The 25,475-nt window shown below is 47.9% G+C and overlaps 1 protein-coding gene across 3 annotated transcripts in view; it reads right to left on the bottom strand.

The window, feature by feature from the left end:
* The window catches only part of WSCD2 (WSC domain containing 2), a 119,786-nt gene that overhangs the window by 46,043 nt on the left and 48,268 nt on the right, over positions 1–25,475 (bottom strand). The window contains exons 2-4 of one of the 3 annotated variants that reach the window (XM_069558010.1): positions 24,283–24,362; positions 13,031–13,289; positions 11,487–12,423 (exon numbers count right to left, since the gene is read on the bottom strand). In XM_069558010.1, the coding sequence (XP_069414111.1) occupies positions 11,487–11,865 (379 nt within the window). In that variant the 5' untranslated portion in view covers positions 11,866–12,423; positions 13,031–13,289; positions 24,283–24,362. The remainder of the gene's footprint in view (positions 1–11,486; positions 12,424–13,030; positions 13,290–24,282; positions 24,363–25,475) is intronic. The other 2 variants (XM_069558009.1, XM_069558008.1) reach the window with 2 other exon arrangements.

Consider the following 25,475-nt stretch of genomic DNA (forward strand, 5'->3'; position numbering starts at 1 on the left):
GAGTGGGTTGCCATTGCCTTGTCCAGGGGACCTTCCTGAGCCAGAGGTGGAGCCTGTGCCTCCTTCATTGGAGTTGTACCACCAGTGCCACCTGGGAAGCCCTTATCTGCTCTGATCTTGGGGAGACACTGACCTTGGAAGAGCCAATCATATTGTACCTGCCACCAGCCAGTGATTGATGGCTCCAGGGAAGGACGCATGACCTACTCTTTGGATTCTTATAGATTAAAGCTGGGAGAAAGAAGTCTGTCTCGCTTGAGTTGTGACACTGGTATTTTCTAAGCCCGGAACTACCAACAGCCAAGATCCCTGGCACAAAGTCAGTCTGTGCAGGAGAACCAAGCTAAGTCAGAAGGAAGCAGAGATGAGAGTTAGGAAGAGAATGGCACAATTCATGTATCTGACAGCCTAGCCCCTTTGGTAGTTTGGTGACAAGACACACTACCTTTTCTTCTTTGGCTGAAGCTGATTCGAGATGGGTTTTTTGTCACCTGCCATCAAAGGAGCACTGACTAATATGCTGACTGCCCAGCTAAGTTGCTTGAGTCCACCCAGCTGGGAGAGTCCAGACCATGTCCCTATTTAGGCCGCCCTTTCTTGTGTACCACACTTAGTCTCGGCTTGGGAGAAAAGCTTCTCCATCCCGCCAGAGAGACCTTCCTGGAGGGATGATGGGAGACGGAGGGTCTTTTGGAAGAGGAGTTAATACTTGACCATAGGTCCATCTGCCCCAAAGCCTGGGCTTTTAATGCTGTGCCACCCCTCCCCTGACCCTCGCACCAGGCCAGGCATCAGGCTGAGATGACCCACACAACAGCCGCTCAAAGACTTGTTGTGGGAACAGATGAAGCTCCTCTTCTTCCTCTGTCCACAAGAGGGAAAAAGAGACTCACGATCCCCTTCACTGATGCTCTGGAGAAGCATGGCATGCTAGACACTGTGACCTGATGGACGGGCTGAGCTCTGTGGGTCAGGAAACGGATACTGAATCTGTTTCCTCCTTGCCTTGTGCAAGGAAGGGCTGGTGACTCTTTCCCTCCTGACCCTTCAGTGCAGGCTGCGCCCCTGCCACTGGAGCTCTATCACCCAGTTAGAGATGAGCTCGTGGTGGGCTGGGGGGGTGGGTGGGAGGGGGTGGGCTACCATCCAACCCACTTCCGATTTTCCTCAGGTTCTGCTGTAGTGGCAGAATCTCCTGGAGACGAGGGGGAGGTTGGGTATGTAAAACAGGGACAAAATTCACAGGCCACTCGAGGGTGAATTAATGGCTGAGTTCATATAATCTATCAGCTCGTCGGAGCAGCCATCCGAATATCGCTGAAACGGCAAAGTCCCGTCCCAGCCTGGCTATTTATCTCAAGCCCAGAAACCAGCGAGGGGTGAGCCCAGGAGAGCACAAGCATCTGGGAAAGAGCTTTCCTGACTATTTTCTCCCCTTTCCTGTCCTTTTTTTCCCTCTTTTGCTTCAATTAATCTTCCTTTTCAAGCAACGTTGCTCTCTTCAATAAAGGTAATTTGTTAAGAGGATAGATAAACATGTGCTAATTTGTATTCCTCTTATTTATTGTTTGTGAGTAGATGTGCAGACAGAAGGTATTACAGTACCCTCAGGGACCAGTTTCGGAGTCTGCCAGATCTGGGTTCTAATCCTGACACTGCAAGGAGGCTGGCAGTCGTACTCAAGGTCCTGCCTAAAAAGTGGAAATAAAACATAAGGTGTAGGAGTTCCCTGGTGGTCCAGGGGTCAAGAATTCTCCTTGCAGTGCAGGGGATGAAAGTTCAATCTCTGGTTGGGAAAATAAGATCCCACGTGCCTCGGAGTGACCAAGTTCCTGCTTGCTGCGACCACTGAGCCCACGCCACAGCTAGAGAGTCAGTGCACCATGACCAAAGATGCCGCATGATGTAATGAAGATCCCATGGACACAGCCAAATAAATGAAATAAAAATTGAAAAAAAAAAAAACCAACATAAGGGTATTTTGGGTTGAATTGTGCCCTTCATAAAAATAGATCAGTTGAAGTCCTAAGCCCAGTACCTCAGAATGTGACCTTCTTTGGAAATAGGGTCCCTTCTTATGTAATTAATTGCGAGGTGAAACTGGAGTAGGTGGGTCCCCAACCAGCATGACTGGGGTCCCCTCTGAAGTCCCAGAGCCACAAGGAGGAGACTACGTGAAGACAGAGGCAATGACTGGTGCTTTACAGCTGTGAGGAAGGCCATGGGTTCCTGCTGATGCCAGGAGCTGGGGGAAAGGCGTGCAAGAGACTCCCTCTTAGGGGCTTTGAGAGCCCATCTTGATGTTGGACTTTTAGCCTCCTGAACTGCAAGGTAATATATCTCTGTTGTTTCAAGCCACCTGTTCAAGTACCAGTTCTTGGTACTTTGCTATAGCAGCCCTTGAACACAAACATGGGGGTATTTTTTAAAAAATACTTATTTATTTGGCTGCTCTTAAGACTAGAGATCTCTTCAAGAGAATTAGAGATATCAAGGGAGCATTTCATGCAAAGATGGGCTCGATAAAGGACAGAAATGGTATGGACCTAACAGAAGCAGAAGTATTAAGAAGAGGTGGCAAGAATACACAGAAGAACTGTACAAAAAAGATCTTCATGACCCAGATAATCATGATGATGTGATCACTAATCTAGAGCCAGACATCTTGGAATGTGAAGTCAAGGGGGCCTTAAAAAGCATCACTACGAACAAAGCTAGTGGAGGTGATGGAATTCCAGTTGAGCTGTTTCAAATCCTGAAAGATGATGCTGTGAAAGTGCTGCACTCAATATGCCAGCAAATTTGGAAAACTCAGCAGTGGCCGTAAGACTGGAAAAGGTCAGTTTTAATTCCAATCACAAAGAAAGGCAATGCCAAAGAATGCTCAAACAACTGCACAATTGCACTCATCTCACACATTAGTAAAGTAATGCTCAAAATTCTCCAAGCCAGGCTTCAGCAATATGTGAACCATGAACTTCCTGACATTCAAGCTGGTTTTAGAAAAGGCAGAGGAACCAGAGATCAAATTGCCAACATCCGCTGGATCATCGAAAAAGCAAGAGACTTCCAGAAAAACATCTATTTCTGCTTTCTTGACTATGCCAAAGCCTTTGACTGTGAGGATCACAATAAACTGTGGAAAATTCTGAAAGAGATGGGAATACCAGACCACCTGACCTGCCTCTTGAGAAATCTGTATGCAGGTCAGGAAGCAACAGTTAGACCTGGACATGGAACAACAGACTGGTTCCAAATAGGAAAAGGAGTACGTCAAGGCTGTATATTGTCACCCTGCTTATTTAACTTATATGCAGAGTACATCATGAGAAATGCTGGACTGGAAGAAACACAAGCTGGAATCAAGATTGCCGGGAGAAATATCAATAACCTCAGATATGCAGATGACACCACCCTTAGGGCAGAAAGTGAAGAGGAGCTAAAAAGCCTCTTGATGAAAGTGAAAGAGGAGAGCGAAAAAGTTGGCTTAAAGCTCAACATTCAGAAAACGAAGATCATGGCATCTGGTCCCATCACTTCATGGGAAATAGATGGAGAAACAGTGGAAACAGTGTCCAACTTTATTTTTTTGGGCTCCAAAATCACTGCAGATGGTGACTGCAGCCATGAAATTAAAAGACACTCATTGGAAGAAAATTTATGACCAACCTAGATAGTATATTCAAAAGCAGAGACATTACTTTGCCAACTAAGGTCAGTCTAGTCAAGGCTATGGTTTTTCCTGTGGTCATGTATGGATGTGAGAGTTGGACTGTGAAGAAGGCTGAGGGCCAAAGAATTGATGCTTTTGAACTGTGGTGTTGGAGAAGATTCCTGAGAGTCCCTTGGACTGCAAGGAGATCCAACCAGTCCATTCTGAAGGAGATCAACCCTGGGATTTCTTTGGAAAGAATGATGCTAAAGCTGAAGCTCCAGGACTTTGGCCACCTCATGCAAAGAGTTGACTCACTGGAAAAGACTCTGATGCTGGGAGGGACTGGGTGCAGGAGGAGAAGGGGACGACCGAGGATGAGATGGCTGGATGGCATCACGGACTCGATGGACGTGAGTCTGAGTGAACTCCGGGAGTTGGTGATGGACATGGTGACCTGGCGTGCTGCGATTCATGGGGTCGCAAAGAGTCGGACACGACTGAGTGACTGAACTGAACTCTGGGTCTTTAGTTGCAGCACACAAGGCCTTTTTTTTTTTTTTGGAAAGAAATCTATTTATTTATTTTTGGCTGTGCTTGGTCTTCGCTGTTGGGCGGGCTTTCTTTCCCGTGCGGTGCTTGGGCTTTGCCGCACGCTGGCTTCCCTTGCTGTGATGCACGGTCTCCAGGGTGCTTGGGCTTCAGAGGTTGTGGCACGTGGGCTCAGTAGCTGTGGCTCCCGGGCTCTAGGGCACAGGCTCAGTAGCTGTGGCACATGGGCTTGGTTAATCCGTGGCGTGTGGGGTCTTCCTGGACCAGGGATTGACCCTGTGTCTCCTGCATTGGCAGGCAGATTCTTTACCACTGAGCCACCAGCCTCAACCATCCTTAAGTTGAGGCAGGTTAGCTCTTAGTTGCAGTGGGATCTAGTTCTCCCCCCAGGGATTGGACCTGGCCCCCCTGCATTGGGAGCATGGAGTTTTTAGCCACTGGACCACCAGCAAAGTCCAGGGGTATTTTAAAAATTGACTGTAAGAAAAAATAATTGACTAGAAGACTAATCTCTTTGTGGGAAAGAGAAACAGTTACTTTCCTGCTGGGGATTCTTCACTATCTTGGAAAGTTGTCCTTCGGGAGGATCACTCCAGTACTATCTGGGCTTCCTTGTGCAGGAAATTCCATTCCTGGAATTCCTGCTCATATCTAGGTTCCCTTGGGGTAGAAGGGATGCATCTTTCACTTTGGTCAGGGCCCAAGGATCCTACAGGCTCAGCTCAGCTATCTCCTCCCCGCAGGAAGGCACGATACAGCCCCATGACCCAACCGGATCCCTCCCTTGGGGTCCCAGAGTTCCCTGGTTTACCCCACCTTAACACTTTTCGAAACAGTTTTCCAAGTACTGGGCATTATTTTTTCAGATTATGAAGAATTTAGGCTCACTGTGGAAGAATTTTTAACAAAATGAAAAAGTGCTATAGTGGGCGAAGCGTGACATGATGCTACATATATACAGTGTTCCAGTGTTTAGAAATCACCGACTCAACTCTGTGAGATGGCGAAGGACAGGGAAGCCTCGAGTACTGCAGTCCATAAGATTGCAAAGAGTCAGACACGACTTAGTGACTGAGCAACAATTCGTTAGAAATAAACCCATAAGAGAGGAAACAGGACCATAAAGGTGATACCTCAACAGTGTTGATCATGACTGTTGGATGGTGGGCCTCTGGGCTATTTCAACTTTTATCTCTTTTTGCTATGTATTCTAATTTTTCTATGATAAGCATGTGTGACTTTGATAATCAAGAAAAAAGTTATGTTTTAAAATATAATTCATCTGTTTACTTGTCTTTCTTTCCTCTGGAGGGTATGATTATTCCTCAGACCAAAAAAAAAAAAAAAACAAAACAAAACTGCGCTTGAATCATTCTTGTGTCTCCACTTCCCAGCACAGGGCAGGGCAAACAGACATGCAAGAAATACAGAGTGAGTGAGTGAATGGAGCTGGGATTCTATTAAGAATCGGACATGACTGAGTGACTGAATAATGAACAACATAGCTCAGTGGTTAAGAATAAGAGCTTTGGGGGCTTCCCTGGTGGCTCTGGATTTTTTTAAAGCAACAGTTAGAACTGGACATGGAACAACAGATTGGTTGCAAATCGGGAAAGAGGTATGTCAAGGCTGTACATTGTCACTGTGTTTATTTAACTTAAATGCAGGGTACATCATGCAAAATGCCAGGCTGCATAAAGCACAAGCTGGAATCAAGATTGCCGGGAGAAATATCAATAACCTCAAATATGCAGATGATATCACGGTTATAGCAGAAAGCAAAGAATAACTAAAGAGCCTCTTGATGAAAGTGAAAGAGAGTGAAAACTTGGCTTAAAGCTCAACATTCAGAAAACGAAGATCATGGCATCTGGTCCCATCACTTCATGGGAAATAGATGGGGAAACAATGGAAACAGTGAGAGACTTTATTTTGGGGGGCTCCAAAATCACTGCAGATGGTGACTGCAGCCATGAAATTAAAAGACACTTACTCCTTGGAAGAAAAGTTATGACCAACCTAGATAGCATATTCAAAAGCAGAGACGTTACTTTGCCAACTAAGGTCTGTCTAGTCAAGGCTATGGTTTTCCCAGCGGTCATGTATGGATGTGAGAGTTGGACTATGGAAAGCTGAGAACCAAAGAATTGATGCTTTTGAACTGTGGTGTTGGAGAAGACACTTGAGAGTCCCTTGGACTACAAGGAGATCCAACCTGTCCATCCTAAAGGAAATCAATGAATATTCATTGGAAGAACTGATGCTGAAGCTGAAACTCCAATACTTTGGCCATCTGATGTGAAGAGCTGACTCATTTGAAAAGCTCTGATGCTGGGAAAGATTGAAGGCAGGAGGAGAAGGGGATGACAGAGGATGAGATGATTGGATGGCATCACCGACTCTATGGACGAGTTTGAGTAAACTCCGGGAGTTGGTGATAGACAGGGAGGCCTGGTGTGCTGCAGTCCATGGGGTCACAAACAGTCGAACACGACTGAGTGACTGAACTGAACTGAACTGAACTGAACTGAACTTGTGGCTCAGTGGTAAAGAATCCACCTGCCAATGCAGGAGACATGGTTTGATTCCTGATCTGGGAAGACCGCACATGCCTCAGAGCAGCTAAGCGTGCTCACCACAAAGTCTGCACCGTTGAAGCCTGCTCGTCCCAGAGCCCGTGCTTTGCAACGAGAAGCCCGGGCACCCTTGCTAGAGAGTCGCTCCTGCTAGCCGCAACTAGAGCAAAGGGCATGCAGCAGCAAAAACAAATAAACAGAATTATTATTTCTTTTTAAAAGAAGAAGAGCTTTAGATGTACAAAGAGTCGGGTAGGAGTCTCCTCTGCTGCTTGGCAACTGTGCATCATGGGACAAGTCCTTTAACCTCTCTGAGCCTCCATTTCTTCACCTATGAAAAAGAGTTTAATACTTCCTACAGACATAAGGCTGAGCATGAGCACACAGTCTGACCCAGAGCTGACCCTCCATAACCTGCAGAGATTGCATCTTTTGCTGGAGGAGGTGGGAAGTGGGAGCCCTGCGGTCACTTCCAAAAATGCTGACTAAATCTCTCGTGTCCTTCTTTAAGCCCAGCCCAACACCCTCTGTAATCTGGGGTGGGGGAAACAGAAACAGCACAGACTTTGAAATCAAGCTGGAGTCGGTTCCTGGCTGTGCTCCCGACAACGGGGTCACCTAAGGCAAGTCACATTGCCTCTGTTCTCTTCTACAGGATTACAATATTAATAATAATAGCCAGCATGCACTAAGTGCTTACTGGGTTCCAGGGTCTGTGCTGAACACTCTCTGTGCACTGAGAACTGAGACGACATAGTGCTTAAGGTTCAAGTGTAAGATCCAAACCTCCCGGCTCAAATATTGATTTATCCTCTCCTCCTGCTGGTTAACCTCGGGCAGGTTACCTAACCTCTCTGTGCTTCTGTTTCCTCCCTGGAAGGGGGAGTTAATGACAGTGTCTACTTAACTGGGCTGCCAAGAAGACTATGGGATGTACCAGCTGCAAAGTGTTTAGAATAGTGCCTGGCCTTTAGAGAGCATGCCATCGATTTATCTTATATAATCATCACAACAGACATCTGATGTTAAGTATCTTTTTCCTCCCAAAGGAAACTGAGGTGACCTGCCCAGAGCTTCACAAGCCACTGCAGAACTGGGATTTGAACCCTCATGTGGCTGCTCAGAGCGCAGGATCTTGAAAGCCTAGCAAGGTGACTGGCATGTTGCAGGTGCCAGCTCCACCCAGGAAGTCAGACTTCCTGACCAACCCCAGCCCAGCCTGGGAGGAGCTCCACCCTCCCTTCCTGTCCCATGATGGGCTCCGAGTCCTTTACAGCTTGAGTCTTGCATCGTTGCATCAAGCAGAGCCCTTGCCAACTTTAGATAAAAACCAAATGTGTTTAGCATCAGGTCAAGGAAGCGTCTTATTTTTATTAGCGTTAATCTAATATGTTGTTGTTCCTTGCCGAACTCTGAATAAGTTGATCAAGGACAGTCTGAATTTGTGTTTTCTTAATAAGACTGCCTGATTTCAAAGCTGCCTGCCGAGAGCTCTGCGCTCCAGGCTTCTTTATTTTCTCTTCTGTCTCTCTTTATACTTTATAAAATATCTAAGATTTCCAGAAGCAAGGGGTGGGGTAGCATGGTAGAGAAGAAGGCTCACAAGCTTTGGAATTAAATGAATCTTGCTTCAAACTTCAGTTCCTCTACTCACCACCTGGGTAACCTGGGGTAACTGACTTCTTCTGAGTTTTTACTTTTTGCATTTGTAAAATAGGATAATAATAGTCTTTAACTTGTTGAGTTGTTGTGATGATTACATAAGGCAATGACGGTCTAGCCTATAATAACCATTCAATATATATTTAGCTACTATTTCTGCTACTATTAATATTAGTGGCAGCAACTATTAAGTGACCTATTATTATAAATCAGGAGATCTGATAAGCACTTTAAATATATCATTTCATTCAAATAACATATGAAAAGCAAATAGAACAGTGGCTGGCATAAAGTAGATGCTCAAGGAATGGTAATAATTACTTGTAACGGTGGTGGTGACATTTCATTCTCATAATAAATGGGGGTGGTGTTTCTGTTGTTGCTGGATGTATCAATCACACCATTAGGGAATCATATTCTATTAGAGGACCTCAACAAACCCAGGAAATTACTGTTCACGTAAGGGCCATGACAAGGAGCACAGAGAAGGAACATTTGATCAAGCCTGGAGGGGGGTCAGGACAATTTTCTGGAGGTGAACTAAGCTGAGACCGGGAGGAAGAGCAGAGCTGTGGCCAGGCAGCAGGCTGGTCATTCTTTCATCTGTCCATCCAACGACTCGTTTATACAGCCAGGAGGCACTGAGCACCAGCTTTGTTTCTGGTGCTGTCCAAGGTGCTGGTAGAATGAAGCAATCAGGACAGGTACTGTCTCTGCCTTCATGGAGCTGACAGTCTAGTAGTAGAGATAGACTATAAGGAAGCAAGGTGCTTCCCTGGGGATCCAGAGGTTAAGAATCCACCTTGCAATGCCAGGGACACTGGTTCAATCCCTGGTCCAGGAAGATCTCACGTGCTGTGGGGCAACTAAGCCTGTGTAGCACAACTATTGAGTCTGCCTGCTGCAACTACTGAAGCCCGCATGCCCAGAGCCTGTGTTCCACAACAAGAGAAGCCACTGGAATGATTAGCCTGTGCAACTAGAGACGAGCCCCTGCTTTTCTCAACTAGAGAAAGCCCGTGCAGCAACCAAGACTGAGAGCAGCCAATAATAGAACAAGCAAAGAAAATTTCAGGAATTAAAAATCTAAGGAAGCAAATAAAAGCAAGATACTTTCAGATGGTGGTACATACTGTGACAAAAATAGAATTGGGGAATGTGGTCCTGACCAGGCACAAAATGGGGCTACTCTAGGGCATTCCAGGAAGACCTCTACGGGATGGCACGGTTTGACTGGAGACCTGATGGAAGGGAGGAAGGGGGCCATGCAAAGATACAGGGAAGAGCATCCCAGATGGAAGGGACTAACTATAAAAAGATCCTGAGGTAGGATTGGGATTGATGTGTTTAATGAGTAGCAAGGAGCAAAGCGGAGAGAGATGTGTGGTGAAGTGGGTGGGAAGTGTTACATGTTAATGTTACAACATGTAATGCCAAGTGTTATAACATGGTGGGTCATGCTGGGGGCTCTGGAATTTATCATAAGTTTGATGGGGCTTGCAAAGTAGCAGAAAGAGTTTGGAGTGGCTGGGATGAGATGAAGCTTGGTGATTGGAGAAGGTGGTGAGGGAATTTCTCCATCAGGGTAGCACCTCACACCTCAGCTATGCCTACAAGATGGGGTCCCTTACCCAGGTGGATCCGCAAGACCTTCCTGATCACCCCTAAGACTCTACTCTGTGCAGGCATCATGCTAGGTATTTCCATAATCATGTCTCATCAAACTCTCAGGAGAAGGCTGGCAGGAAGGAGGCCATTGTTCCCATTTTACAGATGACAAAACTGAGGTATGAAAAGGTCAAGCCACTTGCTTGGACTACGTGACTGGTTGGAGTGGAGTTGGACTATGAATCCAAGTCCCCTAAGCCATTCTGCTGCCTCTCACCTTCTCCTTCACTGCCCTGTGAAGTTTTTAAGGAAGTGGAATTCTAGGAAATTCCTGAGGGTGAGATGATGGGGTCTTCTTGATGGCTCCTGAGCCAGACGCAGGTTGGGACTGAAGCAGGGAAACATGCTCCCCAGGACAAGTCCCCTCCAATAGCCCTGCTTCCTTCCAAGGGGGCAGAAGGGGTTTTTCCACAAGTTGAATCACAGCGGAAGTGTGACGTGTGGCAGGGAACACAAGGGTTGGGGAGGGTTTCCTTCTGTCCTGACCAGTGGTAGATCCTCCCAAACCATCTGGCTGCATTTCTGGAAATGTCCATTCGTGTTAACCTCATGAATTGCAGGAGTTGTGGGGTCCTCCCCAGAACGCTGCTCTGATGAGGGGACATCGGTTGACCCTGGGAAGTAGTCATAGAGCCAGCATCCAGGCCAGATGTGTCTGCTTTGTCACTTGTCACTGACCAGCTATGCAGCCTTGGGGAAAGTTTGCACTTCTCCAAGCCTGTTTCCATGGGCATAGGATCACATTCCTTAAGACCATGGAGTGTAGTGAAAATCAAGTGAGGTGAAGTACTTAGGAAGAAAAGCCCAATTTGAATGTGACAGGCTAAGAAAATGCAACGAAACGAAGTCCCCTAAGCGCCCTCACCAAGTGATCCAGCTAAGCGGACGGAGAGGCAAACTGCAGGGAACAGAAGCTCTGCCACTAGCTAGCTGTGTGACCTTAGGCTCCCGGGGCCTCAGTTTCCTCATCTTTAAAATGGGAATAATAGCTCCTATCACATGGAGTTGTGGCTGTAATTCGATGCCTGTCAAGTGCTTGGAAAAGTGCCTGGCCCTTAGTAAGTGCTCAACAGATGCTCAGGGTTTTGATGTTCAGCTGCATGTAACAAGGGCTATAAAGGCACGGGAGGGTCAGATGTTGACCTCTGACAGATTCAGCGTTCAGCTCTAAGCGTGGATGTTTATAAGCTGTGTGACCCTGGGCAAGCTACCTAATGTCTCTGAGCTTCAGTTTTCTCCTCTGCGAAACCTCCTGCATATATGATGGCTGGTTCCTAGGCAACACTGAGCGCTCGCAGCTGTTACCATAATATCATATCATCATCCCCCTCCCTTGTCCGAGGCCACCTTCCAGCCCAGAGGCTCACCCCTCTTACCTCGCTCCTCCTCCTTCTCCCGGACGACCCTCCCCTTGAGGGCCCGGCTCCAGGCTCCCCCGTAGTCCCCTAGCTTGGCTCTCTCATTCCCGTCCTTGCCCTTGAACCAGGGTCCGTACCTGCGGGCGATGCTTGAGACTTCACCTGTGTCCCGGAAACCTCTGCCCAGATTTAAGTCACCCAGGAAGGTCAGCTCAGCGCCCTCCACTGGGACCCCCACAGCGGGGTTGGCCTGGTTCTGGGAGACGGCAGGCTGACCCACAAAACCAGAGTGAAGGAAGACAAGGCTCCCAGCCGTCAGGTAGAGCACCAGGAAGGTAAAGAAACGCACAGGCTTCCTGCGGAAGTACCGCTGGAATTTGAACCAGAGCTTGGCCATAGTGGGATCATTCCGGACTGGATCGCTGGGGCTCAGCTGGGGGTTGGGGGGTGTGGTCCAGGGAGAGAATGGAGGAGGGCTTTGTTCCTCAGTCTTCCCTTAGGGATGGAGCCCCTGGGGGTCTTCAGTCTTAATCCCGCTGTGAAGGTGACTGCCAAGTCCAGGGCAGGAGGGCAAGTCCAATGCTTGGCTGACGCCAAGAGAAGAGAGGACAGGGTTCAGCAGCCCTCCCGAGGTCAAGGTGAGCTTCTTTGGGTCATGAAAGCGGTGCTGAGGTTCAGGGCACTCAGGAGTTGGTCCCATTTTCCTACATCTTGTTCTCTGCCTCAGAATTCCCAAAGAACTTGGAAAATAGCAAAGGGAGGAGGATGCTGTGAGGGTTCACAGGCAGCTGGAGTTTGCTTCTTGCCCCTTCTCCGTTGCTCAGGCCTATAGGAGCTGGGTTAATGCACAGAGGGCCTCTTTCCCAGCTGGGGACCAAGCTCGGTCTGTCCGCCTGGTGGAAACACAAGCGGGCAGCCTTTCATCTGGTGAAGCGTTAGGGCTCAGGGCTGCCACCTGCAAAAGAGCACAGGTCCAGACATAAGAAACCTCCTGGCAGAGGCCAGAACGTGAAGCTTTCTTGAACATTCTCAGGGGAGGGGGCAATGCAGAGTCCAGAGAGGGAGGAAACCAGTGGCCCAAGGAACCCAGCAGTGCTGGGTAAAAGCAACCCCTACTGGTCCTCGTCTTGGGACAAGCTTTATCTCGGACAAGCTCAGGTCCTTAGGCCCCACTGCTCAGTGCTCAGTCATGTCTGACTCTTTGTGACCCCGTGGACTGTAGCCCACCAGGCTCCTCTGTCCAGGGGATCTTTCACGCACGAATACTGGAGTGGGTTGCCATTCCCTTCTCCAAGGGATCTTCCCAACCCAGGGATCGAACCTGCACCTCTTGCATCTCCTGCATTGCAGGTGGATTCTTTACTGCTGAGCCATGGGGGAAGGCCTTCTTAAGCCCAATACGTCTGCGTGTTTGTCAACTATATGCTGACTCATGGGGGTTACTTTAAATCCAAATGTACTTCCTAGGTCTTTGCCAGACTGTCTGCTGGACGTGGCTGATATTGAACTAGATCAAATTTGTTCATCTTTTCCTCCCAAACACATATTTATAGAAGACCTACTGTGTAGCAGGCACGTCCTGCATGTGTGCTAATTCGCTTCAGTCTGTCCGACTCTTTGGGACCCCATGTAGACTGTAGCCCACCAGGCTTCTCTGTCCATGAGATTTTTTCAGGCAGGAATACTGGAGTGGGTTGCCATGCCCTCCTCCAGACTCTGTTCTAGGTGCTGGAAATAAAGCTGTGAACTCAAGAGACACAGTTCCTTCTCTCACCAGGATCACGTTGTAATGGAAGAGTTCAAATCCAGAGTCCCTCTCTTCTGTCCAAGGAGGAAAAGGAGAAGGAAGGAAAGCAGAATTATTTAGCAACATACGCATTCACTCAGTATTTGTTGCACTTGGCACGCTCTGCTTTGTACTGAGCCTTCTATGTGTATTATTCTCCCCCATGTTCCCATGGGAAGTGACTATTTCCCATTTTACAAACGAGGAAACTGAGAATACACAGCTGGTGAGTGGTGGAGGTGGGATTGGAAGCTAGGATGGTCCTAACACCAAAGCACAGCTCCGAACCCCCACTTTCTGACTCTTTCTCCCACACGGTCAGGGCATCCCTTGGGAGTTCCGAGACAGCCCCCGAAGCAGCAGCCCGTCTCCACCTGCTCCCAGTGGCCAGTGGCGGCTCATTCTATGAGGGCCCCTCAGAGTGTGGTCCGAGGAGCATCTGATTCAGCATCCCCTGGGAGCCTGGCTATCCATGAAGATTCCTACTCTCTCCAATCGGAATTTCTGGTTGAGGAGGAAACCTACAGGTGTAACCAGGTGCTCTTAGGTGATGATCACGAGCACAAAGGTTTGACAACCACGGTTTTTCCAGTAAACACTCAGGATCAGCAGTCTGGAAGAAAATAGATTGTAAATTAGAAAGTGGAAAAAAAGAAAAAAGAACTCCATTTGCCTTATGTGGTTTCATATCACCACCAGCAGGGGGCCTCATGACAATCTTGGCCACTGCAAAGGATTCAAGTGTCAGCCAGCCAATGGGTGATTTGAATGGTGACAGCCCCTACCAAATCCAGACAGCAGCATGAGAGTGTAACTGGGGTTCAAGGTAGAGTCCAGTGTTCCTCCATATGCCATCCTATTCATTCAAGAATTAAGCACTGAGCACCTACGTGTGCTAGCTATCGTTGTAAGCGCTTGGAACTATTCAATGAACAAGACAGCCCCAAATGCATGCTCTTGTGGGGTCAAACTCTCTCTTCATCCATCCATCATTCTTTAATCTATTCAGCAGTCCACCTACCCATCCATCCATCCATTAAGTCACAGTCTTTTCGCCCATCCATCATTCATTCTTAATCTATCCATCAATTCCCCTACCCCTCCATCCATTCATCATTCATCTGTTCGTTAATCCATCCGCCCATCCATCCATCACCCATTCACTCATCTATCTATCCATCTGAATTGGAGCAGCCCACTCACCCACCCAGCTCTCCACCTACCCAGTCATCCGCCCATTCCTCCATTCATCTAGCAACATGTCTTACTCGCCTACCGTGCATGTGCTTGGAATGCGGAAATAAATAATTTTGAAAAAAATAAATCAGAGTTGCTGCTTTCAAAGAATTCAGAGTTTACTGAGAGAGAGCAATTTAAATGATCACCACATCAAATCACCATACTAGAGCTGCTGCTGCTGCTGCTAAGTCACTTCAGTCGTGTCTGACTCTGTGCGACCCCATAGACAGCAGCCCACCAGGCTCCCTCGTCCCTGGGATTCTCCGGGCAAGAACACTGGAGTGGGTTGCCATTTCCTTCTCCAATGCATGAAAGTGAAAAGCGGAAGTGAAGTCGAAATCAGTTGTGCCCGACTCTTCTCAACACCATGGACTGCAGCCCAGCCTCTGTCCATGGAATTTTCCAGGCAGAGAGACAAAGATAAATCCCATAGTAGATGTATATATAAGATATAAAACAGAAATTAATATTAACAGCTAATGTTCATCGAGCACTTATTATATGCCAGATACCGCTCTACAAACATAATGCTCTGATTTAATTGTCATATCAATCCAACGAGGCAGATTTAGATCCATTTCAAAGGGGAAAGGAATGAGGCACAGGATGATAAAGTAACTTTTCCAGGGCCACACAGCTGGTAAGTGGCAGCTGGCTTGTGAACCTGGGCTCATCTGATTTCACAGCTTGTGTCCCTAACCACACATCTATTCTAGTCTTGTATTCCTTTGAGAATATGGTGAAAAAAAAAAAAAAAAACCTACAGGCATATGCCCAGAGAAGAGCGCTTGCACAAAAGTTCCTAGATATTGGCTTACAATGTCAAGGGGTTTCTGCACCCTGGGGTAAGAGGCCCCGGAATGTGGGAGCCCCGAGAAGTGAGGGTCTGAAGCTGCCCTGAGGGGAATCAGAGAGGGCTTCCCTCTGGAAGGCGTCTTTAAGCTGGCAGGTCTTGCAGGAAGAGTCAGCTTTCTGGGTGAATAAACAGCAGAAAGACACTTTAGGGAGGAGGAACAGCACATACCCAGGGCAGGGCACTGGGGTGGAGGCAGCTGAGGAGCTTAGTGAGTGAAGTCAAGTTGCTCAGTCGTGTCTGACTCTTTGCGACCCCAAGGACTGTATATAGCCCACCAGGCTCCTCCGTGCATGGGATTCTCCAGGCAGGAATACTGGAATGGGTTGCCATGTCCATCTGCAGGGGATCTTCCCGACCTAGGGATCGAACCTGGGTCTCCTGCATCGCAGGCAGATGCTTTACCTTCTGAGCCAATAGAGGAGCTTAGGGCATGGTAAGAAGGCAGTGAAGTGGTGGGTTGGAGTCAGACCCTGCGGAGCCTTGAATGCCAAGCTCAGAAGTCTGTCTGGACTATGCTCTAACTGAAGTTTCATGGTCACATCGACACTTTGGAAAGACCAGCCTCTTATCAGCTTAAAAACCTCTGGGCAGTGAGGGGTGTCCCCTGGTATTCCATGTAAATCACGCACATGGCAGAGATTTCCGCAGCTGGGCCAGGATGAAGAAAGACCAGCAGCCCTCATGGGAACAGGCGGTGGGGGGGACACCAGCCCTTCCAGAGGCATGCAGAAAGAGCATGGGCTCTGCAGGCAGAAGGACCTGGGCTCAAATCCCGCCTCTTTCATCCACCACCTGTGTGGCTGGGGTAAGACACCTCTTCTCAGCGACCGAGGCTCCTGACCTGTGAAGTGGACATAAGAAGCTTGACACTCCCCCCCCTAAATAGATTGCTTGGAGGATTGCATTAAAAACTAGGAAGAGCACAGGGGGCTCAGCTTGGTGCTCCGTGGTGACCTCGATGGGTGGGATGGGGGTGCAGGGTGGGAGGGAAGTCCAAGAGGGAGGGGATATATGTACACATATAGCCGATTCACTTCATTGTATACCAGAAAACCAACACAGCATTGTAAAGCAACTATACCCCAATTAAAAAAAAATTGTACTCTGTGCATCTGGCACACAGTGGGTACTCAAGAAAAGCCCTCAGCCCCTCCCCTCCCGTGAGCACACGTGAGCTGCCTTCAGAGCCCCTTGCCACCAGCAAGCCCCACATCTGCCGCGGGTAAGGAGACAGCAAAGATTTCCGCTGTGGTGTCCCCTGTGGCTCTCTGTCTCTCTGAGGACGTTTCTGGGTCTAGTTCCTTTTTCTTGTTCCCTTCCTGTTCTTTTACATTTCAACACATCTTTTCTCTAAGTGGGTGCCAAATGGGTTTTAAGAAGATAATGAGCTCATTAGAAGCTGGCAGGGAACAGAGAGACTGAGGCAACGGTGGTGCCGGACTTGGGATTGGGGAAAGCGGGGGCGTGGGTTCTGAGGAAGGGGGCTCCTCCTGGGGAAGGCGGATGCTGACTCGAGTTGCCCACACCAAACTGCCAGTGCTGGGAGGTGGAGGAGGGCACCTGGAAGGAGATCGCCCTGGAATCCGAGCCCCATGGGCATGGGGGAGGGGCAGGTCTGCTCACTGGGACCCTGTGTGTGCTCTCGCTACGTCAGCCCCGTCCTCTGGAGGCCGGTAAGTCCCCAGGGAACACTGGCGCAGAAAATAGTGAGAAAAATCAGAGAGCTTGAACCTCCACCACGGGTCCCTGCCATGAGCCAAATCCCCGAGTGACAGCCAGAGGTAGTTGCAAATGCAGGGCCCCCTGCAGCAGCATCCTGCGCTTCTCAGCTGCGGGTGGTCCTAGGGTACAGGGGCCCCCGCTGAGCCTATCCCACCTCCCCCAGGGAAACGTCTGTCACTCTTGTCCACCCATCATCCTTCCTCTCCCTTCTCTCTCTTTCTTTCCAAGTCTCTCTCCATCTCTCTTTGTCTGTGTCTCTCCAGACAGAACTGGGGAATGGAAGCAACTGCCGCTGGCTGAACACTGTGTTTGAAGGTTTTACAAACCTCTAACCAACTCCTCCCTCCTGGCAACCTGCAAAGTAGGTGTGATTGGTGTCCCGGACTCCGTAGCTTATGTATGTCCCACCCTGGGCTGGGGGCACGCCTTGGCCTCCAGCTGCCCCTTCCCGTCTGTTTCCGGTTGTTCATTACAAGCTGGAAGCCAGAATCGTGTTAACAAGACTCGACAGGTGTCTTCACCTCTCTCAGCTGCTGTTTTCTCTCAGCAAAGTGGGTAGCCCCTAGAAGTCTCCCTCGCAGGGTCTTGGGGAGGACTTGATGAGATCACCCACAGGAGCAGAGATGGTGTTCCTTAAAAGCTGGCTATCACAGCTTCATCCCTTTGCATTTCACGTGAGACCTGCTCTGAGCATCAGTTTTCCCATCTGCTGAAAGTGGCACAAACCCCCTACCCTGCCTCCCTCCCTGGGCTGGCATGAGTTGCCGTGACAGGGAGGACGAGAGGCCCTCTTTGCAGGAATGACAGTGTTTGGTTACTGCAGTTCGTGTTTCTAGCCGGAGCTCCAGAGTGTCTAAACACAGCCTATTTTTAGCACCAGAATGAACCTCGGGTGCTGAGCTGCCAAGAATATGATGGGCAGGGCAGAGCTGCCCTGAGGGAAGGGAAAATAGGAGGTACAGCTTGTCCCATGGCTCCCTCCCTGGTGGGGCTGTTGCACTTCCCACTCCAGATTCTGGGGAGCAGGTATGTCTGGCTGGAAGCCCATAAGGCTCGGCAGGGGCCTGGTTCTCTTTCCACAACTCCCTGAACTTGACCTCAGGGCACAAGCCCAGACACCAGCTGATTCCCTGACCATCCAAACTTGCCAAGAAAAAGATGCTGAGGAATCAGGTTTGCAAAAGTTCAACTTCTTCATGGTTCTGGGTAGGAGATCCACCTGGGGACCTCCAAGAAACTGGGAGCCCAGGTCAGTGGTTACCTTTTGGTCTTGGCTAAATAGTAACAATATCAGAAACCACTGGCATTTGCTAATACCAAATACACAGGAATTCCAGTTGAATGAGCTATTTCAAATCCTAGAAGATGATGCTGTGAAAGTGTTGCACTCAATATGCCAGCAAAAAAACTCAATATGCCAGCCAGGAAAACTCAGCAGTGGCCACAGGACTGGAAAAGGTCCGTTTTCATTCCAATCCCTAAGAAAGGCAATGCCAAAGAATGCTCAAACTACTGCACAATTGCACTCATCTTACATGTTAGTAAAATGATGCTAAAAATTCTCCAAGCCAGGCTTCAGCAATATGTGAATCGTGACCTTCCAAATGTTCAAGCTGGTTTTAGAAAAGGCAAAGGAACCAGAGATCAAATTGCCAACATCCACTGGATCATTGAAAAAGCAAGAAAGTTCCAAAAAAACATATACCTCTGCTTTATTGACTATGCCAAAGCCTTTGACTGTGTGGACCACAACAAACTGCAGAAAATTCTGAGAGAGATGGGAATACCAGACCACCTGACCTGCCTCTTGAGAAATCTGTATGCAGGTCAGGAAGCAATAGTTAGACCTGGACATGGAACAACAGACTGGTTCCAAATAGGAAAAGGAGTACATCAAGGCTGTATACTGTCACCCTGCTTATTTAACTTATATGCAGAGTACATCATGAGAAACGCTGGGCTGAAAGAAACACAAGCTGGAATCAAGATTGCCGGGAGAAATATCAATAATCTCAGGTATGCAGATGGCACCACCGTTATGGCAGAAATCGAAGAAGAACTATAGAGCCTCTTGATGAAAGTGAAAGAGGAGAGTGGAAAAGTTGACTTACAGCTCAACATTCAGAAAACTAAGATCACGGCATCTGGTCCCATCACTTCATGGGAAATAGATGGGGAAACAGTGGAAACAGTGAGAGACTTTATAATTTTGGGCTCCAAAATCACTGCAGATGGTGACTGCAGCCATAAAATTAAAAGACGCTCACTCCTTTGAAGGAAAGTTATGACCAATCTAGACAGCATATGAAAGAGCAGAGGCATTACTTTGGCAACAAAGGTCTGTCTAGTCAAGGCTATGGTGTTTCCAGTGGTCATGTATGGATGTGAGAGTTGGACTATGAAGAAAGCTGAGTGCAGAAGAATTGATGCTTTTGCTTCTGCACAACAAAGGAAAATATAAGCAAGGTGAAAAGACAGCCATCTGAATGGGAGAAAATAATAGCAAATGAAGCAACTGACAAACAACTAATCTCAAAAATATACAAGCAACTTCTGCAGCTCAACTCCAGAAAAATAAACGACCCAATCAAAAAATGGGCCAAAGAACTAAATAGACATTTCTCCAAAGAAGACATACGGATGGCTAACAAACACATGAAAAGATGCTCAACATCACTCATTATTAGAGAAATGCAAATCAAAACCACAATGAGGTACCACTTCACACCAGTCAGAATGGCTGCGATCCAAAAATCTGCAAGCAATAAATGCTGGAGAGGGTGTGGAGAAAAGGGAACCCTCCTACACTGTTGGTGGGAATGCAAACTAGTACAGCCACTGTGGAGAACAGTGTGGAGATTCCTTAAAAAATTGCAAATAGAACTACCTTATGACCCAGCAATCCCACTTCTGGGCATACACACCGAGGAAACCAGAATTGAAAGAGACACATGTACCCCAATGTTCATCGCAGCACTGTTTATAATAGCCAGGACATGGAAACAACCTAGATGTCCATCAGCAGATGAATGGATAAGAAAGCTGTGGTACATATACACAATGGAGTATTACTCAGCCGTTAAAAAGAATTCATTTGAATCAGTTCTGATGAGATGGATGAAACTGGAGCCGATTATACAGAGTGAAGTAAGCCAGAAAGAAAAACACCAATACAGTATACTAACACATATATATGGAATTTAGGAAGATGGCAATGATGACCCTGTATGCAAGACAGGGAAAGAGACACAGATGTGTATAATGGACTTTTGGACTCAGAGGGAGAGGGAGAGGGTGGGATGATTTGGGAGAATGACATTCTAACATGTATACTATCATGTGAATTGAATCGCCAGTCTATGTCTGACGCAGGATGCAGCATGCTTGGGGCTGGTGCATGGGGATGACCCAGAAAGATGTTCTGGGGAGGGAGGTGGGAGGGGGGGTTCATGTTTGGGAATGCATGTAAGAATTAAAGATTTTAAAATTTAAAAAATAAAAAACTAAAAATTAAAAAAAAAAAAAAAAAAAAAGAATTGATGCTTTTGAACTGTGGTGTTGAAGAAGACTCTTGAGAGTCCCTGGGACAGCAAGGAGATACAGCCAGTCCATCCTAAAGGAGACCAGTCCTGAATATTCATTGGAAGGACTAATGTTGAAGCTGAAACTCCAATACTTTGGCCACCTGATGCGAAGAGCTGCCTCATTGAAAAAGACGCTGATGCTGGAAAAGATTGAAGGCAGGAGGAGAAGGGGATGACAGAGGATGAGATGGTTGGATGGCATCACTGACTCAATGGACATGAGTTTGAGTAAACTCCAGGAGTTGGTGATGGACAGAGAGGCCTGGTGTGCTGCAGTCCATGGGGTCGCAAAGCGTCGAACACGACTGAGCGACTGAACTGAACTGAACTGAAATACATAGGCACTGTGTCGAGCATCTTATTTCCATTGCATTACTTGATCCTCCCCAGAACGGTTTGAGGTGGTTATTAACCCCTGTATGCCTCAGTTTCCCTGTCTATAAAAAGGGGGGAATAGCAGGACTTATCTCATAGCACTGGTGTAAGGACTAAATATTGAGCTGAACTAATATATGCGGGTGTCAGTGTTACCTCTTATTATGACTTACAGAGAATATGTGTGGTTTTGCCTTTCACTGCCCTGTTACAAGGATCTCACTTTCCTTCCCAGGGCTTCCTCATCATCAAGTCTCAGCTCATATGGCTTGGGCAGAATGGTATGCCCTCCCTAGTCGCTGCAAACACTATTATCTTTGTTTCTTTGTTATCTTTGATAACGCAGGATGTGTATATATTTAGGAGTACAACTCCTGGGTCCTCCTGTGAGAGCATCTTATGACTATCCCAGGAAATGATGATCTGTTCTCTAAAATGGCTGTAGTGACAATCCCCCCACACCACCTTCCCCAGTAACGTACGATGAGCATGCCTACGGCTACAAATCCCATCAACACTTAATGCTGTCACCCTTTTTGTTTCTGCCAGTCTGGTAAATCTGTAATAGAGGAGGTCTGTGCCCTACCTATGGAATTGACTGCCAAGTGCCATTTGGAAGCAGACTCAGTCGATGACGGATGGGAGTCGGTGTGTAAATGCCCAGCTCCTCGCCCCACTGATGGAATAAGTCTGGCTGTCTTTGCACAGGCTCCCTGAGCTTCCCCAGCCTCAGGTGCCCTCAGTGGTAGCTGACTGATGCACCACCTTGCCTTGGTGTTTTCCCTTCCCTGTTTTTCTCCCCCACTCAGGGTGTGGCTCAGCTGGTAAAGAATCCGCCTGCAACGCCGGAGACCTGGGTTCGATCCCTGGGTTGGGACGATCCCCTGGATGAAGGGAAAGGCTACCCACTCCAGTGTTCTGGCCTGGAGAATTTCACAGACTGTATAGTCCATGGGGTGGAAAAGAGTCAGACATGACTGAGCAACTTTCACCAGGGAAGGAAAAGGACCTAGCGTGCTCTTCACCTAAATAAACTACTTACCCATGGTATCCTTTACTTGGAATATACCCTGACTTGTCCAATCTTTTCCTTATCGTTAGATGTGTAAAATATTTCATTTTTCTTCCCTGTACATAAGTAGTGCTATGCTAAACCTCCTGAATGTAGATCTTCACCCAGATTCTTAGAAGGCAATACATGACCTCTCGTGAATGTGAAGTGTGGGCATGACTACACCCATCTTACAGATGGGCAAGCTAAGGCTCACAGAGATTAAGTAGCTTGTCCATGCATTCAGCTAGCAAGAAGTGGGGCATGAATTCAAGGGCAGAACTTAGTCTTAATGTCATGAGGTAATGGCACGCACACAGCAAACCACCAGGAGAGCCAGCCCTCTTTCTCACACTTTCTATCTCTCAGTTGAATTCCAGCCTCAAAGGAAGGATCCTTTGTGAGTTTGGAGACATCCCTCAGACACCTCTTCTCCAGCTAGATGGACCCCCAGACTCCTTTAATCTAAGTTCCTCTCATCCTTCCTGCTCCTGGACCACTCACTTGGCTGGTGAGAGAGGTAATGAAATAGTCTGAGAAATAACCATTATAAATCCAAGTCCTGTGGCTTTCACTCAGTCTTCAGGAATGGAGAATTTCATTCACCCAACTAACCCTGGGGAAGAATTTTGCACCCTCATCTGGTGTGTGGACCCCGCCTCTGGGACACACTCCCCTCTCTCACGGGTGTGCTAGAGTGTAAGGAACCCACAGTGCCCACGATGGGCGTGCATACCCTTTTCTCCGGTTTCTGGCCACTGTGTGAAGCTGCAATGGGCACTCTGTATACACAGATTTACTTCCTGGGTCCAAAAACACGAGATTGCTTTCATCCAAGATTCCGCATATTTGAGCATGTGTACACAGCTTGTGCTGTCTCTTGCATCCTCACCCCTCCAAGGAAGAGTCTCCAGAACCCCGACTCTTCACTCCCTCGGTTTCCAGGACAGAGACTCACCCACCACTGCCCAGAGCTCACAGCTCACCATCAACGCCTCCTTTCATTCATCTTTCCCAAAACTCGAGAAGATAAATGAGAAGGCAAAGTGCCATTAGCTTAATGGCCTTTAACACCCAGCCATCCGCCATGATGTAATTAAATAAAAAAATCAGAGGGAACATATGGTGCCCATTATGAGTAAATATTAAAATTTTGTTTCCCCAGCTAATGACTCCGGCATCTCTTGCTCCACAGGCAAACTTTACGGCCATCGTCGCTTGTGACAGGGAATCGGGCTGAGCCACAGTGAGAAATGTGAGGAATGGTGTCAGATCTGGGGTAAGATCTAGTTGTCAGACGTTTCTGGCTTGAACCTGCCTCAGCCACGGGGTGGCTGTGTGATCTCAGCAAGTGGTGTGAGACTCAGTTTCCTCATCTGTAAAATAGGAATGATCCCCCCTGCCTTGTTAGGAAAGTATAAGGGTGAAAGAAGCTAATGTGTTTCAAAGACATAACAGGGCTTCCCCAGTGGGTCAGTAGTTGAGAATCCGCCTTGAAATGCAGGGGATGCCGGTTCGATCCTGGTCCAGGAAGATCCCACATGCCACGATGCAGCTAAGCCTGTGAGCCACAACTACCGAGCCGGCCCTCTAGACCCTGAGAGCCGAAACTTCTGAACCCTGTGTGCCCTAGAGCCTGTGCTCTGCAACAAAAGAAGCCACTGCAACGAGAAGCCTGCACTCTGCAACTAGAGAGTAGCCCCTCCTCTCCCCGCTCGCCACAACTAGAGAAAGCCTGCATGCAGCATCGAAGACCCAGCACAGCCGACAATAAATAAATAAATAAAATACATAGCGCTCTAGTAAGGGCATTTGCTAATACTCATTGAGCGCCTCCTACATCACAGTCGGACATGACTGGAGCGACTTAACCCACAGGCACGCACGCATGCGCAAGGCACTGTTCTATATATCAGCTTGTTTGATCCTTCCAACAATCCTATATGAAAGATCTCATGTGTTAGCCTCATTTTGTGGATGAGACAGCTGAGGTTCAGAGAGGTTAAGTCACCTATGCAAGGTCACACAGCTAAGGAATGGTGGAGCAGGGCTCAAACAAAGGCTATCTGGCCTCAGAACATGCACTCTTAACCAAGGGGACTCGGTAAGAGTTAGTTACAGTTAGTCTTCAAAGATACACTACACAAAAACTAGACACAGTCTAGCCAGATGGTCCAGCAATCATGCTCCTTGGTACTTACCCAAAGGAGTCCAGAACTGATGCCCACACAGAAGCCTGCACAGGGAGGCTTATAGCAGCGTTGCTCGTAACTGACAAACCCTGCAAGCAACCAAGAGGTGCTTCAGTAGGTGAATGATAAATAAACTGTGGTACATCCAGACAATGGAATAATATTCAGTGTTAAAAGGAAATGAGCTATCAAGCCATGAAAAGACATGAAGGAAACTTTAATATATATTTCTAAGTGGAAGAAGCCAGTCTGAACGGCTACACACTGTGCGATTCCAACTATCAATATACGACATTCCGGAAAAGCAGAACTGTGGAGACAGCAAAAAGATCAGCGGTCGCCAGGGGTTAGGAGGGGATGGATGCATAGGGGACCTGACGATTTTTAGGGTAAGAACTCTCTTCTGTATGATGCTACAATGGTACGTATAAGTAAGTAAATGTTAGTCGCTCAGCCATGTCCGACTCTTTTGCGATCCCATGGACTATAGTCCACCAGGCTCCTCTGTCCCTGGGATTCTCCAAGCAGGAATACTGGAGTGGTTGCCATGCCCTTCTCCAGGGAATCTTCCCAACCCAGAGATCAAGCTCAGGTGTCCTGCATTGCTGGCAGATTCTTTACCATCTGAGGCACCAGGGAAGCCCACTACATTGGTAGATACACATTACAATTTGCCAAAATCTACAGAGTGTACAACACCAGTAATGAACCCTAAGGCAAACTATCGACTTTGGGAAAACACAATGTGTCAATGCAGGTTAATCAATTATAACCAAGGTCCCCCTCTTCTGGCGGATGTCGATGGTGCGGGAGGCCATCTGAGGCGGGGGGCAGGGGATACCTGGGAAAGCTCCCAACTTTCTGCCCAATTTGGCTGTGAGAGTAAAACTTCTCTAAAAAGCAAAGTCAATTTTTTTTTTTAAGGGGAGGTAATCACATGCTTGAAAAGGCATGGACCCATTGGAGCAGCTGTCAGCGAACCATCTAAACTCTGAGCTGGGGAGAAGGGAAAGAGTTGCAGGAAGGGACAAGGGTGTGGCGGGGAGATAAAGGTCATGATGAAATGACGGTTCTGGGCGCCCCTGGTGGCTCAGTGGCAAAGAACCCTCTGCCGATGCAAGACTTAGGTTTGTCCCCTGATCTGGAGGATGCCACATGCCACAGGACGACTAAGCCCAGGCGCCACAACTACTGAGCCCAGC

The sequence above is a fragment of the Ovis canadensis genome, chromosome 17 (genome assembly GCF_042477335.2).
Source record: "Ovis canadensis isolate MfBH-ARS-UI-01 breed Bighorn chromosome 17, ARS-UI_OviCan_v2, whole genome shotgun sequence".
Classification (NCBI taxonomy): Eukaryota; Metazoa; Chordata; class Mammalia; order Artiodactyla; family Bovidae; genus Ovis; species Ovis canadensis.